This window comes from Sphaerodactylus townsendi, linkage group LG15 (assembly GCF_021028975.2).
Source record: "Sphaerodactylus townsendi isolate TG3544 linkage group LG15, MPM_Stown_v2.3, whole genome shotgun sequence".
Lineage (NCBI taxonomy): Eukaryota > Metazoa > Chordata > Lepidosauria > Squamata > Sphaerodactylidae > Sphaerodactylus > Sphaerodactylus townsendi.
Window position 1 is genome coordinate 1,889,691 of NC_059439.1, and position 19,510 is coordinate 1,909,200.

At 48.9% G+C, this 19,510-nt stretch overlaps 1 protein-coding gene across 1 annotated transcript in view; it reads right to left on the bottom strand.

Annotated features, from left to right (window-relative positions):
* Positions 1-19,510, bottom strand: part of LOC125444852 (rho GTPase-activating protein 27-like) — a 54,632-nt gene that overhangs the window by 9,332 nt on the left and 25,790 nt on the right. The window contains exons 4-5 of the mRNA XM_048517579.1: positions 4,228-4,665; positions 1,227-1,406 (exon numbers count right to left, since the gene is read on the bottom strand). Coding sequence (XP_048373536.1) covers positions 1,227-1,406; positions 4,228-4,665 — 618 coding nt within the window. The remainder of the gene's footprint in view (positions 1-1,226; positions 1,407-4,227; positions 4,666-19,510) is intronic.

Consider the following 19,510-nt stretch of genomic DNA (forward strand, 5'->3'; position numbering starts at 1 on the left):
AAACTCCAAGCTTTAAGATGGGGATCTACGAATGCGGGTGGTAACAAAGAGGAAGAAAAAAGCCAGTCTGAACGCCAGCATGGCAGCTAGTGGAAGGGAACCAGGCTGAGTCCTGGGGGTGGGGGTGGGGGGTGCTTGCTTTTTGACAACTGGTGCTGCCTTAGAGACTGCAAAACCGGCTCAATTTGCCAAGTTGTTCCTCCACATTCATAAACAAGCAGATTTCACTGAACTGTCATAAAGTTCACAACCTGTTACCCAAAAGGAAACTAAATCCAGCCCTGCAGACCCCCTGCAACCCGTCCTGCACTCAGGGGAGCAAGAAGCAGCATTTGGGATCCTGGGACAGAAAGCCCAGAGGCCGCTCTTCGCTCAGCTGCTGTTCAACAGAGGCTCCTTCCGCACACGCAAAATTATGCATTTTCAAACCACTTTCACAACTGTTTGCAAGTGGATTTTGCTATTCCGCACAGCTTCAAAGAGCACTGAAAGCAGTTTGAAAGTGCATTATTCTGCATGTGCGGAATGAGCCAGAGACAGACAGTCACCGGTTGCTGGCTGCCACCAGGACTGGTGGGGAGGACCGTTTGGCTGCAGGCCTCAGGAGGCCTCAAATCGAAACTCTTGCTAATTGTTTTTTTACATTAGATTAAGTCGTGATTAGATTCACAACTTAAGCACATTGTGTGCGGTCGCTATTTATTTGTATTTTGGGGCGAGGGTTGCCAACTCTGGGCTGGGGAATTCCTGGAGATTTTGGAGTAATGCCGGGGGGGGGGGGGGAAGGAGTCTGAGGACAGAAGGAGCTCAGCAGCTGTGTGATGCCGTTGAGTCACCCCTGCAACCAGCCAGGAGGCGGGACCTCTGTCATCAGGACGTCAGCTGTAATTCCAGGAGTTCTCCAAGCCCCGCCCCCTCCCGGCCTGGAGGTTGGCATGCCAGGGGTCTCGTAAGCTGGAAGCGGCCAGGATCTTGGAAGGCCCAGCTGCCCTCAAGTCTCTTGCTCTGCCTCCCAGTGACAATGCAGCTGTCCCTGCTGCTCCCGGCCCCTCTTCAAGGGCAGGCTGTGCCCAATGAACTGCAGTAGTCTAATCAGTATAGGCCCGTGGTGGCAAACCTTTGGCCATGCTGGAAGGGGCTGATGGGAATTGTAGTCCATAACATCTGGAGTGCCAAAGGTTTGCCACCACTGGATACTATAGGCTGCCCTCCCGGCTCTTCCTTACCATGACCGAGTCGACTGCCAGCGCATCCTGTGTGCCGCAGGAGCCACAGCTGTAGTAGGACGAAGGAACGTAGGAGAAGGCCGGATGCTCGTACGAGCCCACGGGAGAATAATCCTCTTCAGGGTAGCGCTCCAGGTCGTCAGGGGAAAGGTCCGGGTAGTCAGTTTCTGGAGTTGGAGGCTACAGAAGGGAGAGTCGAGGCAGGGGTCAGCTTGACACAAAAGCACCCACCGACTGAGAAACTTGACGCCCGACAGCAGTGCAGTCCAAGATTAGATCACAAATTATTGAGATTCAGCACAGTGGGGAAACCAGGTGAGCGTTTAGGAAGCTGTGGCAATCCTCAGAGGCGTAGCTAGGGAAAATGGAGCCTGGTGCAAAATCTGAGTTTTGCTGCCCCCTCCTCCATGTTCGTTTGTGTCTTTTGTATTTTTAGTGTTTTTTTCAGTTTTCAGCCTGCAGGTGGCGCAGTTTGTAGGCTAGCAGCATCACAATTTCAGGGTATCTTTAGGAGACTCTCCTGATGATACCAGCCAGGTTTGGTGAAGTTTGGTTCAGGGGTCCAAAGTTATGGACTCTCAAAGGTGTAGCCCCCATCCCCTATTAGCTCCCGTGGGAAACACTGTGGGATGGGGCACCCCCTTTGGGAGTCCATAACTTTGGACCCCCTGAACCAAACCTCACCTAACTTGGGTGGTATCATCAGGAGACTCCCCTGAAAACTCCCTGATATTTTGGTGCTGCTAGCCTAAAAACTGCGCCCCCTGCAGCCCAAAAACTGAACAACACTAAAAAATACAAAAAACAAACCTGAAATTTTTGCTGCCCCCCAGGAGAGCGCCCAGTGCAACATGTACCCCCCCCCGTTCCCCTTGTGGCTACGCCCCTGGTGATCCTACATTTGAATATAAAAACAGCCCTCTTCGGAAGAGGCAACTGGAGACAAGGATTAACCAGGGGACCTTGCCTAGTGGGATTGCATTGCTTTTGGTTTAAACGCACTTTTACGGCTTTTACGGCCCTGGGCCCCTAGCTGGTGGAATGACTTCTCTAGAGAGATCAGGGCCCTGCGGGGTTTCGGAGGTTTCTGCCGGGCCGGCAAGACGGAGCTATTCTGCCAGGCATTTCCATCGGGCCAGCTGGGCTGATTGCTGTATTGATTTCCCTATTACCGTGGTGGCGAACCTTTGGCACTCCAGATGTTATGGACTACAACTCCCATCAGCCCTGCCAGCATGCCATGCTGGCAGGGGATGATGGGAATTGTAGTCCATAACATCTGGAGTGCCAAAGGTTCGCCACCACTGCCCTATTACCATCTTGGCCTCCCGTGGGTACGGAAGGGGGTGGGTCTTTGCCGTCTGTTGCTGCTATTGCTGACTGCTTTTATTGTATTATTGTTATGACTGTTTTTACTGTTTTATTGTTTGCCGCCCTGTGGGGGAAGGTGGGATATAAACATAAAATAAAAATAAGTATTAAAAATTTGTTACGAGGGCTGGACGTTGTGTGTGTGTGCGTGCGTGCGTGCGTGTGCGTGCGTGTGCGTGTGTGTCTGCCCTGGCTGGTCCCAGAACAACAGAAGAGTGGGTGCCTTCTGGAGACATTTAGTGTACTACTTCTCTTCTATGTTGTATTGATCAAGCATGAAGCAGATGACTCCATCCTTCGCAGCACCCTGAATTGTTAAGAGACTCTCTCTCCTTAAGGACAACACTGAGTCCTGTCAGAGCCCAGGCTGATATCTGCAGGTGTTAAATGTGCCACTGAGTGGTACGTGCCAAGGGAAGAGCTTCAGCATGATACTCCTCCCCTAGGATTCCCAGAACAGGTAGGAGGAGGGAGGAGCAGCAATGGAGTAGTGGTTAAGAGCAGGTGCACTCTAATCTGGAGGAACCGGGTTTGATTCCCCGCTCTGCCACTTGAGCTGTGGAGGTTTATCTGGGGAATTCAGGTTAGCCTGTACACTCCCACACACGCCAGCTGGGTGACCTCGGGCTAGTCACAGTTTTTTGGAGCTCTCTCAGCCCCATCTACCTCACAGGGTGTTTGTTGTGAGGGGGGAAGGGAAAGGAGTTTGTAAGCCCCTTTGAGTCTCCTTGCAGGAGAGAAAGGGGGGGAATATAAATCCAACTCTTTTTCTTTGAGACCTCCAAGGGGATTACAACTGACCTACAGACTACAGGTTCTCCTACAGACAAATGGCTGTTTTGGGGGGTGGAGTCTAAAGCACTGTGCCCCAGTGAGGTCCCCCACTCCTGAGATCTCCCCCCCTCCCCAGCCTCCACTCCCAAATTTCCTGGAACCCAGAGTTGGAAACCTCTTAGCCAGAGGTGGGATCCAACCAGTTCTTCACCACTAGAAGTGGTTACTAATTTTTTCTGAGTGCTGAGAAGGGGTTACTAAAGCAACCTCCCTGCCCAATAGGGACTGGAGGCGCGTGTGTGTGCAGCGGCGCCACTGTTTGAATCCCACCACCATCGGAACCTGTTATTAAAATTTTGGGATCCCACCACTGCTCTTAGCCCCATATTCCTGGAAGAAAGTTCTTAGAAGAAGAAGAAGAGTTTGAATTTACTTCCCCTCTTTCTCTCCTGCAGGAGACTCAAAGGGGCTGACAATCTCCTTGCCCTTCCCCCCTCACAACAAACACCCTGTGAGGTAGGTGGGGCTGAGAGAGCTCCGAGAAGCTGTGACTAGTCCAAGGTCACCCAGCTGGCGTGTGTGGGAGTGCACAGGCTAATCTGAATTCCCCAGATAAGCCTCCACAGCTCAGGCGGCAGAGCTGGGAATCAAACCCGGTTCCTCCAGATTAGATACACGAGCTCTTAACCTCCTATGCCACTGCTGCTCCTCACCAACTCCTCTGAATATGGAAGATTGGACATAGCATTTGCCAGTCTTTTCTAGACTTAGGGAACAACTGGTCCTTGCCCACCCCCTGTCCAACAGCCAAGAGTCATTCCCAATCAGATCAATCCCCCCTCCCCTCTAGATTTACCCTCCGATCCACAGGGCTGAAGGGAGAAATTGCAGGCTGCATCTCTGGATAGCTGGGAGTGTCTCCTGCCTGGGGCACATCCCACGACCTCTCTCCTGTGGCTGTGTTGTAGAAGAACACCTGCCCACTGACTTGGTCTACATACTGGTCCCACGCCGGAGCAGGGCTGAAAGTCAGGGAAGAGGAGCGCGAGTGGGTGGGACTGGCAGCCTCGACGGAGCCGTCAAGCGGATAATCCCACGTCGTCTGCCTGGTCACCGGGTTGTAGTAGAACACTTGGCCGCTTTCCGTGTCTATGTGGGTCTGCCAGTTAGGCAGGGGGCTGCCAAGACAACGTTGAAGGGCACAGTCCGCGCTGGAAGCTGCAGCTGCACTCAGTTCTTTCTGGAGCTCTTGGAGATTCACGTAGATGGGATCCGGCGCTGATTTCGTATCTGTCTGTTCGACCAAAAGAGAGAGGTCACCCACCTGGAATCATCTCACAATGGGAACAATTGACAGTACAGTAAACCTTTATTAGGCATAAATAGTTCTACATTAAGGTGACCAGATCGTCACCTTTGTAAACCGGGACCTGGGCGGGTGGCCGTGCGCGCGCATGCGCAGCTGCAGGAGAGCACTGCTTTCTGGGGCGCTCCCATTTCCCGCCCTGTCACAGGGCAGGAAACGGGAGCGCCCCAGAAGGCAGTGCGCTCCTGCGGCCGCGTGCGCGGGAGGCTGCTGCACTGTCTTCTGGGGCGCTCCCCTGTTTCCCGCCCTGTGACAGGGCAGAAAAAGGGGAGCGCCCCAGGCAATCGACAGCCCCAAAGCCTCGGAGATGGATTCAAAAAAACCCACGGGTTGCCTTGGGACAAAATTGAGTTTAAGGTGGAGACTGGTCCTGCCAAAAGCGGGGCGATCTGTAGTCACCTTGTAATTCTACACTTACAAAGGTATGTTAAGGTATCATAAACAACAATACAACTATAGAAACCCAATGCACAAAGTTAGGCTAAATTATATACAGACTTTCTGGAGACCTATTTTTATATCCAGATGTTAGTTAGAATCAATTTAAATAACTTAAATAACAATTGAGAGTCAGATGCTGAAAGTCAAAACACTCTCCACCCATCCAGATTTGTTGGGAAATCTTAGCTGTAGAAATCCTTCAATCTCAGATTGGCCAAGGGACGGAGAAGGGCCTCTGTTTCGGCAACTTTGATATATTTTTGCCTAGCAAGGCCTCTCGTAGGTCAACTCCAGAGGCAAAAAGGGTTAGTTAGGGAAGCGTGCTGAAACGACACAATGAAAAGAGGCCAAAAGGTGTCATCTACAATTATTTCTCTTTCCAAATTGTGTGCTTTAAAAACAAAACATTTTTAACAACCCTTTTTAGACATTTTCATTCTGCCTCCCATCTTGGAGTCGCCTCCTTACAACGGATTTTAAAGGATTTTCTTTGACCTGGTTGGTTTTATATGGAGCGCGCATCCTTTTTTTAAAAAATAAAAATGTTCAATGTATTGTCGAAGGCTTTCACGGCCGGAATCACTGGGGTGCCGTGTGGTTTCCGGGCTGTATGGCTGGGCTGACGTTTCCTCTGAAGATCCTCTGAAGATGCCAGCCACAGATGCAGGTGAAATGTCAGGAGAGAATGCTGCTAGAACACGGCCATACAGCCAGTGGTGGGATCCAAACATTTTTGTAACAGGTTCCCATGGTGGTGAGATTCAAACAGTGGTGTAGCACCAATGGGGATGGGCGGGGCATGACGGGGGCGTGGCCGGGCATTCCGGGGGCGGGGCATTAATAATTTCTCTGTTACTGTAAAAAACTCTTACTGTAAAAAAAAAAGTTCCTAATTTCCAGCTGGTATCTTTCTGTCCATAATGTAAAAAGCCTCATTCCTAGCAGAGTCCTATGTCGTCTGCTGCCAGCAGAAACAACTACTTCTCCTCTAATTGAGCTGCCTATGTCAAATGCCCAAGACTTTTCCAAATGCACTTCATTTTGTTTCTAGAAATCAAAAGAAGGAGACTTTCCTTAAACAAGGAACTTTACCATATTTCTAAAACATGTTTTTAAAACAGCCCAACAGGGATAATTATCCCGTTTTCTACCTTCGCTAACCAGCCACATAGGAAACAACAGGACTTGATGATTTTTGGACCTAATGTAATTTCTAACGGAAAAGCAGACCCAATTAGTAACCCCCTCTCGGCACACACAAATAATTAGTACCCCACTCTCGGGAACTGGTGAGAACCTGCTGGATCCCACCTCTGCATACAGCCCGGAAACCACACAGTACCCCAATAAAAATGTTGTTGGTAAGTTTTAACAGAGTGTCTGTTGAATGCCTGCTCTACACCTTTGAACCACCGCTCAAATACAAATCACGCCCCGTACTGCTCAGAGGCATTCTCTGCTACCCTTGATCATCTTTCAAGGACTCCACCTTGACACACAAAAACAGGCCTTTGAACCTAAGGAAAAAAAATCAAATTATACAGGCACTCTCGTCCCAGTTTTCAGCACCTGTGCTAACACACTCACTGAGCATGTAAACATTGTCTTGGCATAATTATGGGTAAGAAACCTGCTGACTCTTGCATGCAAGGCTGTGGCTGGAACAAGAAGACATCTGCTGGTCTCCTGCGTTATGTTGCCCAAAGAAAACAGATCCTGTAAATGCTGCCCTGGGACTTGTGATCATTCAAGATTCAATGTCATGCCATCTGCCTTACTACGTGGCAGGTTTAATAACCCGGAAAAATCTAAAAGGTTGTGTAGCTGTAATTCTAAGGTAGTTGAAACATTGGCTCACCAGCTATTACACTGCACTAAATTTGCTAAAATTAGATCTAAATATGCCAATCTACACCCTCTCTTCCAATCTGAGTTAACAGATTCGATTAGATTATTTCTCTTGTTGAACAATTCTGATTCTGTTTTTTGTGAAGAGGTTGCAAGCTTTGTTACGGAAATAATTCAGAGCCAGTAATAATATGTATATATCTGAGGTTATCCTTTTTGCCTTTTAAAATTTGTATGTTTGCTGTGTTTTGTTACTGTTGTTCTATGTATGCCAATAAAGGCTTTGATTTGCTTTGATCATTCAAGGAGCACCCAAGAGTGGGGACTTGTTCTCAGCGACTGGCCACTTTGCCTGTTTCGTTACCTGCCCAGAGTTTCAAAGATCAGGTGGGATAATAATATTTTACACTAACATGATTTTTCAGACACTTCAGATTTTTCACTTGCCTTGACGCAGCCGGACTACCTCTTGCTAATCCTGGCTCACCTCGATGAAATATTTTTAGAACCAGTATCTGCTTTAACAATGGCCGTTTCCGTACAAAGCGTTTAAAATGTTTTGGAAATGTTTTGAAAAGAATCGTTTTCATGGGTTTTGTCGCAAAACCTGGACAAATTGAGCATTCCAAGTAAAAACGGTTCTTCATTTTTTAAAGCATAAAGATGCATCTGCGAAACGATGGAGACTCAAAATCCGTGCAGCCTTGCTGACTGGGACATAGTCAGAGGTGGGATCCAACCAGTTCTCACCACTTCTCTAGAAGTGGTTACTAATTTTTTCTGATTGCCGAGAAGGGGTTGCTAAAGCAGCCTCCCTGCCCAATAGGGACTGGAGGGGCGTGTGTGCGGCGGCACCACTGTTTGAATCCCACCACCATCGGAACCTGTTATTAAAATTTTTGGATCCCACCACTGGACATAGTATCTATATAGCATCAAATCTACCTCACACAACATTTTTTTAAAAAGAAAGAACCCAGCATCTTCATGTAATCGGCAGACAAAAATGAACTTCTTAGTGCATCGTAATGATGGAAATGACGGGCAGCCACAATGCCAGAGGGAAATAGTCTGTAGGGAACTTCAGCAAATGGTGGATAGCACAGGGATCGCTGAAGCGGCAGAAAACGGCAGGCAACAGAGAAACGAAAGTGAGAGCCTCAAAATTGGGCGGGAGAAATAAAACGTTTCCTGATCTCCACACAGCAAGCAGGAAACGTTTTGAAAATGTTTTGGGGGAAAAGGTTGTCTTACCGAAAGAAAGAAATAGAATTGTGAATTCATACACCACTTTCTCCCCCTCCAACCCTTCCCCCTCCCCAACCACCAAGCTGGGTCGGCGAGGTAGCCACAACGGCCTCCCCCTCCCCCCCTCCCTTCATCCCAACCACCAAGCCAGGCTCGCCCGCCTTCCCTGCAACTCACCACACACTCGCCTGCCTGCTCATAGTCCTTTGGGACTATTTGCTACTGTGGAAACACGCACTTCTGCCTCCTCATGACTGACTGCACTTGGTTCTTTTTGTGAAACAGAGCATAGTTTACCATATCCGAATAAAATGGTTTGAGGCAGAAATAAAACATTTACAAAATGTTTTTGGGGAAACAGTGTGTGGAGCTCCTGGAGGAAACATTTTATTTTCCTGCCTTAAAATGTTTCATTTGTACTGCGTGGAAAGGGCAATCAACTTCTTATATGGAAATGACCAAGTGAACACCTTATTGGCATGAGGATTTCACCAGCAGGTTTTGTAAACTTTTCTTTCTGCTCTGACCTCTACTTAAGAACACTATAAAAGATCATTTCAGGTCCGTTTATCAGCTATCTAGTAGTTCAGTATTAATTCAGGATTAGTTCAGGATTAATAATCCATGGGCCATGCACCAAAAGAATTTAAGAAACAGAAATAACAAAATTAAACTTCGCGATGTCAACTGTGCAGTTCTTACTATAGCCACTTAAATATAACCTTAATTTCTGAGCATCTGGGGTAGCTGAGTATTTTAGTAGCCACCTTGCAAGAAATTTCTCCCTGGATGTGGAATATTTTGGATAGTTTTTTTTTTTTAAAGACACGTAATAATGGAACAGCCACCAGGAAGGGACAGACACAAAGACACTGATCTGGAAACATCTTCAGGAAGCAGCCTTTCATTTGCGCTGTAGGCCGTGTGCTGCCGCATCCTATCCTACCGCGTTTCCCCGAAAATAAGACAGGGTCTTATATTAAATTTTGCTCCAAAAGATGCATTAGGGCTTACTTTCAGGGGAATGCCTTATTTTTTTCCATGATTTTGTGCCCTCCACGTGACCAGATTAGCTGCGCCAGGAAATCTGTAACTAGGGCTTATTTTTGGAGTAGGGCTTATATTTCAAGCATCCTCCAAAAATCCTGAAAAATCATGCTAGAGCAGCGATGGCGAACCTTTTCGAGACCGGGTGCCCAAACTGCAACCCAAAACCCACTTATTTATCGCAAAGTGCCAACATGGCAATTTAACCTGAATACTGAGGTTTTTGTTTAGGAAAAAAGGCTGAGGAGTGCGTTACTCGGGAGTAAGCTTGGTGGTAGTCGGTGGCTTTGTTTTGAAGCAACCATGCAGCTCTTCCAACGGGTGAATCATGACCCTAGGAGGGTTTACTCAAAAGCAAGCCCCATTGCCAGCAACCAAGCTTACTCCCAGGTAAAGATTGCACTTTAGTTCTGTGTATGAAAATCAGTGGGGTTTAACAGCACTGAACAGGGTTACCTATACTGCTTCCCCAAAACTAGGTCTTAGGTTTAATGCTAATAACTGAGCCCAGCGGCCCAGGCCAGCCTAGATGTGGGGGGGGGGGGGGACTCTGCGCGTGCCCACAGAGAGGACTCCGAGTGCCACCTCTGGCACCCGTGCCATAGGTTCGCCACCACTGTGCTAGAGCTTATTTTCGGGGTAGGTCTTATTTTGGGGGAAACAGGGTATACAGCCACCTCAGTCTGGGGACTGTCAGCATATTTAGCAATCTTGTTGGTGTTTAAAGGGCAACTTGGACTCCAAAAGACGTACTTAACTTAAATCTATTGCACTGGTTTGATTGCAAGGCCCTCTTTTAGTTCAAGAGTTGATTGCAAGACCCTCTTTTAGTTTTTGGCAGCAAATGGGAACCAGAGTGACCTTCAACAGTTAATGAAAAACAACTTAAAATAAGAGAATCAGGAAGGGGGACCTTGGAAGAGATGCAGCCACTCCGACACACAGGTTCTCCTGGGGCAGCTGGGCTAGTCAACAGCTCCCACAGTCCTGCAGGGTGTTGGCACACAGAAGATCTGCAGAAGACTTCCGCCCCAGAACTTTCGACACAAACTCACTAACTGGCAGGACAGGAATGAGGAAGTGGCTACTGTCATCCCAGGCACAGAACTGCGAAGGTCTGAAGACAGTAATAGCTCCTTGGTTGTGCTGCTCCCGTCCATAAAGAGCCCCCTCTCTGTTCTGGGGAGGGGGGAAACAGAGTCACACACACACACACACACACACACACACACACACACACACACACACACACACACACACACACACACACACACACACACACACACACACACACACACACCCCTTTTAGCATCCTCGTAACTCAGCAACCCCCCAGATCAGAGGTGGGATCCAGCAGGTTCTCACCAGTTCCCGAGAGTGGGTTACTAATTATTTGTGTGTGCCGAGAGGGAATTACTAATTGGGTCTGCTTTTCCATTAGAAATTCCATTAGGTCCAAAAAGCATAAAGTCCTGTTGTTTCCTATGTGGCTGGTTAGCGAAGGTATTTGAAAGTATTAAGTATTTGACAGGCAGTCAATGAGAGGAGAAAGTAGTTATTGTTTCTGTTGGCAGTGGACTGATGGGACTTGCTATAACTTGAGTTTAAAATTATGGACAGAAAGAGACCAGCTGGAAATTAGGAACTTTTTTTTTACAGTAAGAGTTTTCTACAGTAACAGAAATTATTGGCCAATGTACCCCACGCCCAAGAGATACCCGCCCGCCCCGTTGCGCCCCGCCCAGCCCCATTGGCGCTACGCCACTGTTTGAATCCCACCACCATGGGAACCTGTTACTAAAATTTTTGGATCCCACCACTGCCCCAGATGTGACATAAAAGGGAAGCTACAGGTAGTGTAGCACAGTGGTTAGGTTAACAGGAAGAGTAGGAAAGGTTGTGATTCAAACTCAATCAGGTGGCTTAAGCAAGTCAAAATTTTTTGCAATTTCAACCCCCCTCCCCCCCGCTCCCAGTGTGTACCAACAATGAGTTGGGATGTGGATTTTTTTCAAAAACGCCTTGCAGGCAGGACTGGGCCGGGGCATTTTTGTTGCTCCACATAACATACACCCAGTGGTGAAATGACACTTTGCTCAGAGTAAACAATCAACACTTGGCGAGGTGAGTGTTGAGTTCCCTCTCTGGGAAGACTCAGAGGCTACCATGAAACTGCCATGGCGGGTGGTCTAAAAGTTGTCCCGCTGGTTTTTCCTCCTCCTCCTCCTCCTCCTCCTTCTTCTTCAGAAGAAGAAGAGTTTGGATTTATATCCCCCCTTTCTCTCCTGCAGGAGACTCAAAGGGGCTTACAATCTCCTTGCCCTTCCCCCCTCATAACAAACACCCTGTGAGGTAGGTGGGGCTGAGAGAGCTCCGAAAAGCTGTGACTAGCCCAAGGTCACCCAGCTGGCGTGTGTGGGAGTGCCCAGGCTAATCTGAATTCCCCAGATCAGCCTCCACAGCTCAGGCGGCAGAGCAGGGAATCAAACCCGGTTCCTCCAGATTAGATACGCGAGCTCTTAACCTCCTACGCCACTGCTGCTTCACCCATTCAGGTCAAAAGACTCTGGCCGGAAGCTACACTTGAGAAAGGGAAAGTGCCAAAATGTGCCAGTGAGGATGGGAATTCTCCCTTGTTGATCCTCAGTGGTCGCCTGTCTTGTTTCACATAATTCTCCGACTGGTATTCAATTTTTCAAGCACCCCAGGTGACAGCAGGGTAGAGGCGTGGAGCTAGATGAATGATAAGTATAAGGCGCAGTGGGTTGTTACTGTTGTGTAAGGCAAGTAACCAGTGGTGGGATCCAAAAAATTTAGTAACAGGTTCCCATGGTGGTGGGATTCAAACTGTGGTGTAGCACCAATGGGGCTGGGCGGGGCCTGACAGGGGCGTGGCCGGACATTCCGAGGGTGGGGCATTCCTGGGCAGGGCTGTGGCAAGGACGCAGCCACTGCGCCGGTCCTTGGGCGGGAAACGAATGCACGCAGGCACAGGCTGCCATGCACGCCGGTGCCCCTCCTGCTAGACTGCTTCACGTTCTGCGCGCTACTGCTGAGAGGAGGGGCGTAACTAAGGCCAAAATCATGTGGCAAAATCACCAATTAGTAACCCCCTCTCAGCACACACAAATAATTAGTAACCTACTCTCGGGAACCTGTGAGAACCTGCTGGATCCCACCTCTGAGTATAAGGCCCAATGGGTTGTTACTGTTGTGTAAGGCAAGTAACCCTGCATAGTGCCGGAAGTTGTATCTCTTGACCCACTTTTGTCTCTTCCAAACCACTCTTGTCTGGCTTTCTATTTAAAAACCTTTCTGCCCAGTCCGAAGAACTGGTATCTTGCTGAAGCAAATTTGATGAGGGCCAAGATACTCAGGTTGATTGAGTCTGCAGCATTAACTGTATACTATGGGTTGGATCCCGTGTAGCTGTTCTGCTAGCTGAGACACTTTCCTCCGAGGTGAGGCATCTTTCTTTGGCATAAGAAGACACTGAAAAAAGCAGGGAACTTCTGTGGTAGAAGAAACCCTCTCCACTAGCTGAATGAATCTGTTAAATTCAGCCCTAGGCTTGCATGGCTGTCCAGTAGGCTAGAGCTGTTACTTGCATTCCTGTCTTTCTAAAATCAGGAAATAGAGAATTTTGCAATGCCTTCTAAGACAAGGAAACTCAGTTGTTATCTGCAAAGGTCTGAGGACCGTACTGAGAATCTCTGCGGAAGACAGGTTCTTAGAGGGACGGGCACCACTGAGGTGACAGAGAGTGGGAGCCCTCAGAGACAAGAGAAGGTCAAGCAGATGGCAGAGAAGGGCTCAGACGCGGAACAGAACATAAACAACCAGGCTGGAAGCCAAGCGTGTTCTGCCTGCTTCCTGCTTTACTGTTTTATACAGGTGTCAATGTAACCCCCATGCTCAGAATGGGTTGACCCAGTAAGAGGTGGAGACTCAAAGCAGCAAGAGGCTGCAGCAGACCTCATGTAGTTTGGAGGAGACAAGGCTACTAGACTCGGACCTTGATTAGTATAAGCCCTTAACACCTCGTTCAGGTAACTGCAATGTTGTTGGGAACTACTGGGAAGGTGGTAGTTTATTTTTGCTATGTTGTAAATGTTGGAGTTTATTGTTTCAGGGTTTCTTTTTTATGTTTCTAATGGGTGAGAGTTCTCCTGGAAAGCTTCCTCATATTGAATCCTGTTCATCAAGCCCTTGAAGTCTTCAGGAGCCAACCCACTTGCAAAGAAGAATTGGACTGGGCAGTATCAGTAGGCTGTAAATATAAGGACTTGAAAATGCAACCTGAACAGGACCTTGAAGCGTGATGTTAAATGTTGATGTTATATGTTAAGAAAGTAAACCATTTTGTTTTTAAAATTTGTTGTTGCAAACTCATTCTAAGTTCTGCCCCACAGAACCGACAGTTAGAGGTTACATCAATACTTATATTTAAGGAAAGAGCATAGTTTTATTGCATTGACGAATTTTCCTTTGCTCAGATGGCGTTACTTAGTTTCTGCACAAATATGCTTTTGCTTTCCGTAACCAACGGCTATTTATACAACTAAAGACAACATTTTATTTTTTTCTGAAATGGATGTTTTGTGGTCAGAACTGCGCACCCGCCTGGAAGGCCAGCCTTACGCTCACCAAGATACAAAGAGCAGGTAGGAAGATGCTTGTCTGAGTATAAATAATACTAAACCACAAGATATTCAAAGTTGTCCGCTAGTCACATGGAGCAAAGGGGGTGACCTTTTAATTTGAAGAGTCTTTTCGGAAACCACGACAGAGCAAGTCACCAGACAAATCCACCTCTAACTACCGTGTTTCCCCGAAAATAAGACAGTGTCTTATATTAATTTTTGCTCCCAAAAGAGATGCGGCTATAATACTTATTTTCGGGGGGATGTCTTATTTTTTCTGTGTTCTGTTAAAATTGAATTGTGCTTCCAGGAACGAAAACGCTATGTCTTACTTTCGGGGGATGCCTTATATTTCGCACTTCAGCAAAACCTCTACTATGTCTTATTTTTAGGGGATGTCTTATATTCAGGGAAACAGGGTACCGGTCTGCTGGCAGCTGCAGAAAGGAATCCAAGGCTTGCTGGAATAAAGTTGGGGAGGGGAAGTTCCTTGTTGGGGTACAGTGGCTTGAGACCCGGTCCAGGCAAGTAAATCCCACCGACCTCATGGTGCCCCCCTTCCCCTCCTGGGCCCGTTCTGCCACCAGGGTGGCCCAAAGCCAAGCCTGGCCACAGATCAAGACCAAATTTTCCCTCCGCAAGATGGAACTGCCTTGCCTGCACTCATTGCACTGCAGCCCACTCACCTCCACGAAATGGTGCTTGTAGAAGAAACGGGACCCTGAGGAACAACATGGAGGAGGGCTGCGACAGGGGAGAGAAATTAGGGGAAATCATCATGTCAGCCGGAATCTCACCCACTGGGATATTGGCTGGCACACAGCTGGGGGCAGTGAAGGCCCCCGATGGCATGGTAGTCCTTTGCTGTGGCATCGGTGGCTGGGAACATGGGATGTCCCAGCTGGGAATCACAGGCCTCTTATTATAAGCAGTGGTGTCAAACTCGCGGCCCTCCAGATGTTATGGACTACAGTTCCCCTCATCCCCTGCCAGCATGATGTTGGCAGGGGATGAGGGGAACTGTAGTCCACAACATCTGGAGGGCCGTGAGTTGGACACCTATGAGTTAGACAAAGAACAGGCGCTGCTTAGAAGGACAAAATGAATCTTCCAGGGAGGGCCCTGTGGAATTCCTTCACTGCCGGGCCAACCCCTCGTTTGCACGTGCTCACAGCCGCTCCGTCCCACTTTCCAGACCTGAGCCCCAGAACCGTAGCAGGTTCTGAAGCCCAGCCCCAGAAATGCCTAGGCCAGTGGTGGCGAACCTTTGGCACTCCAGATGTTATGGACTACAATTCCCATCAGCCCTTTCCAGCATGGCCAAACACAGCACCAAGCCTCCTCCTGGTTCTCTTGAGCCAGATGGCAGCAGTCGCGGGCCCAAGTTCTGTCCCCGGTAGCCACGGGAGCTTTGCTCCCCAAAGCCTTACTTGGCCCAGCTGGCCTTGGAAGACGCCTTCAAGAAGCACAGTAAATGTCCCTCCTGTTGCCCCACCTTGAAGGATGCTGCCCTTGGTCAAAGAGCTTCCACAGTGGTGGCGAACCTTTGGCACTCCAGATGTTATGGACTACACTTCTCATCAGCCCAATTGGCCATGCTGGCAGGGGCTGATGGGAAGTGTAGTCCATAACATCTGTAGTGCCAAAGGTTCGCCACCACGGAGCTAGCCTGTTGGCCAACCATTTTCAAGCAAGCCTACATTCAAGCCACGCCATATTTAGTCAGCATCTCTGCATCCTTGGCTAAACTTAAGCCTCTGCTGTTTACTTCCCCTTCCTGTCCCAGCTGTCTGGGTGGGAGGAACGAGACAGCCACCCAGGAAGCAGCTCTGAGCCCACAAGGGAAAGCAGGAACAGGGCCCCTGCCTGGGCCAAACGACCTGGGCCCGGATTTCCAAGCACATTCCTTCATACAACCTGGTTGCCTTAGGCCACAGGTGTCAAACTCGCGGCCCTCCAGATGTTATGGACTACAGCTTCTATCATCCCCTGCCAGCGTCATGCTGGCAGGGGATGATGGGAACTGTAGTCCATAACATCTGGAGGGCCCCGAGTTTGACACCTATGCCTTAGGCCAAATTCCCACTGAAAATGTAATCTAGATACAACCAAGTTTCAAAAGAATCGACACCTTTTCATTCAGGTCCCAACATCCTCACTGCAGCATGTTTCTAGTGAAGACGTATAGGCCTGCCCCTTGGGGCGGGGGGGGAGGTGCCTGGTCTCAGGGGTGCAATTTTAAGCTAGCAGCACCAAAATGTCAGAGTATCTTTAGGAGACCCTCCTGATGATACCACCCAGGTTTGGTGAAGTTTGGTTCATGGGGGCCAAAGTTATGGACCCTCAAATGTGTAGCCCCCATCTCCTATGAGCTCCCATTGGAGTGTTTTTCCAAAAAGGTGCCTATACAAGTAGGTCCAGGAAAATCCCGTCATAAGGGGGAGGGGGGGAGCGCCAGGGACTGATCTGTGTTCCGCGGTTCAGCAGTGGGGAGGTCGCGAGGAAACCTGGATATTTCGGGTGACCATCCCAGGATTAATCGCCAGCGGGAAATCGGCCTTAGAATAAGGTGACCAGATGGTCACCTTTGTGAACCGGGACGGGCGGGTAGGCAGGTGGGAAACGTGAACCTGTGACAGGGCGGGAAACGGGAGCGCCCCAGAAGGCAGTGCGGCAGCCTTCCAAAAATGGGACACTTGAAATAACCCGCGGGACGCGGGACAAATTGTTTTAAGGCGGGACTGTCTGGTCAGTCTACCTTAGAAGGAAGAGGTTTACTTTGCAGTGAAGAGAAGAGACATCCAACAGAAGGTGTCCCCTTAAGCAACACTTCAAAGGCAGCATGGCATTCCTGCGTATTTGAGTCCAGTCTACGCTTCCGCTGACCACTGGTCATTTCTACAATGCACAGTTTCTGGCCTGGACAATGATTTCCACCAGCTAACCGAGTTACTGACGTTGCAATTTCACTTTGGAATACATGGGATGCAGTTAGGATAGCTGCTCCCCCCCCCCCCCACCAGGGATCCTACTAAGCAGTTGTGGGATTCAAATAATTTAACAACTGGTTGTCTACAAGCACCGTTTTCACAACTGGTTCTGCCGAAGCGGTGTGAACCGGCTGAATCCCGCCATTGCTACTAAGGCAGAAATCCAACAAATATAGTTTTCCTATCACTGTATTTTTGTGGCTGCAAATCCTGCGACGCAGCTTTGAATGGCAAACGAAGTGAAAGATAAGCAGCGGCAGCAGCCCAAGAAAGGCGGCTGCTGACCTCATCCGGTCTGCCCAAACCAGCTAACAGTCGCCATGGCTTCTACCCAACTCTTCCGATTCCAAGTTCAGAAGACCTCCCTCCTTCCCACCCCCAAAGCCCCTCCAGTCCACACTCACAGGTTAATTTCTAAGACGAGTACATAACTGTTTATCTGTTCCTAGCAGTCACATAACTCTAGTTCCAGACCAGCTGAAGTTATTCGGCAGCAAAGTAAAGAAAACACACTCTGCACATGTGCAGGGGCGTTCATCTCTTCACACGCTCTTGACTTTAGCCTTGGCTTGGTAGGTTATGAGAAGGCTCAAGGCAAGACCCAGAAACCCCCCAGATGCAGCGCGCCACCCCTTCCACACCCATACCTGGGATGAGTCAGAGAGATGAGGCGATTTGCGGCACCGCAACGACTTGGCCACCCTGTTGTCCATTTCTAACCCGGCTCAAGAATGTCCAAACGGGGCACCCCAACAGGCGGGAGATGGCTGATCTGGGGGGGAGAACAGTCCTCTCCGACACGGGCCGGCTGAGGGGCGGGGAGAGACTGGCTGCAGCAGCGGCGCGCAAAACGAGAAACCAGCCCGGCTGCTTCTTGCAGGCTTCCTGTTGGGGTTTGTGGGATGGAGAACTCGCTCATTGTGGCAAGAAGAGAGTTGAGCTACTGCTCCCTTTTGACAGCTTCATGTGAGCTTACTAAGACTTCCTCTCAGGGGTCTGCACCCTGCGGCTCCCCAGATGTTCACGGACTACAAATCCCATCAGCCCCTGCTGGCAGGGGCTGATGGGATTCGTAGTCCATGAACATCTGGAGAGCCGCAGGGTGCAGACCCCTGCTGGGTCTAGCTGCAGGGCACATTCAGTTGCTGACCTGGAATTGCTGTGGCTTCCCCTGGCCTAGTACAAATCCCATCTCTTTGGACCTGGATTGCTCCCCACCCCACTGCCCCAGGGCCCCAGCTAGGTGGGAAACAGATCACAATCGTACAGGAATATGGGAATGGCACTCCTGACATGCTCAGATATACTCTTTATTCCTTGCCTTCTAATTTTAAAAAACAAGGGAGAGAGGGTGGTTTAGGTCAGTCAATAAGTGGTAAACCCAGAGGCCAAGTCATTAGATATAGCTCTAGAACAGCGGTTCTCAACCTGGGGGTCGGGACCCCTTCAGGGGTCGAACGACCCTTTCACAGGGGTCGCCTAAGACTCTCTGCATCAGTGTTCTCCATCTGTAAAATGGATAAATGTTAGGGTTGGGGGCAGAGGTGGGATCCAGCAGATTCTCATAGGTTCCCGAGAGTGGGTTACTAATTATTTGTGTGTGCCGAGATGGGGTTACTCATTGGGTCTGCTTTTCCGTTAGAAATTCCATTAGGTCCAAAAATCATCAAGTCCTGTTGTTTCCTATGTGGCTGGTTAGCGAAGGTAGAAAACGGGATAATTATCCCTGTTGGGCTGTTTTAAAAACATGTTTTAGAAATATGGTAAAGTTCCTTGTTTAAGGAAAGTATCCTTCTTTTGATTTCTAGAAGCAAAATTAAGTATTTGAAAGTATTAAGTATTTGACGGGCAGGAATTAGAGGAGAAGTAGTTGTTTCTGTTGGCAGTAGACGATAGGACTTGCTATAATGAGTTTACATACTGGACAGAAAGATACCAGCTGGAAATTAGGAACTTTTTTTTTACAGCAAGAGTTTTTTACAGTAACAGAGAAATTATTAATGCCCCGCCCCCAGAATGCCCGGTCACGCCCCCATCGTGCCCCACCCAGCCCCATTGGCGCTACGCCACTGTTTGAATCCCACCACCAAGGGAACCTGTTACTAAAATTTTTGGATCCCACCACTGGTTGGGGGTCACCACAACATGAGGAACTGTATTAAAGGGTCGCGACGTTAGGAAGGTTGAGAACCACTGCTCTAGAAGCTGTTGAGAAGTATATAAGCTGGGCGCTCATGAAGAATTGCAAATTGGGGCGAAGGGCAATTTAGAAATTCCACCCACCCCCCAACTCCTCCTCCAGCATTTTATAATGTCCCTGCTCTTGACCTCTCTTCCCCCCGCCTCCCACAACGGACAGCAGATGCTTTCAACATTCCTTCCTCTCATCAGGAACATTTTCAGTCCAGAGCAGACAGTTTTCAAACTTACAAAGCCATCCTGGTATTCGTACTTGGGAAGTACACCGAGTAGGCCACAGGTGTCAAATTCGCAGCCCTCCAGATGTTATGGACTACAGTTCCCATCATCCCCTGCCAGCATGATGCTGGCAGGGGA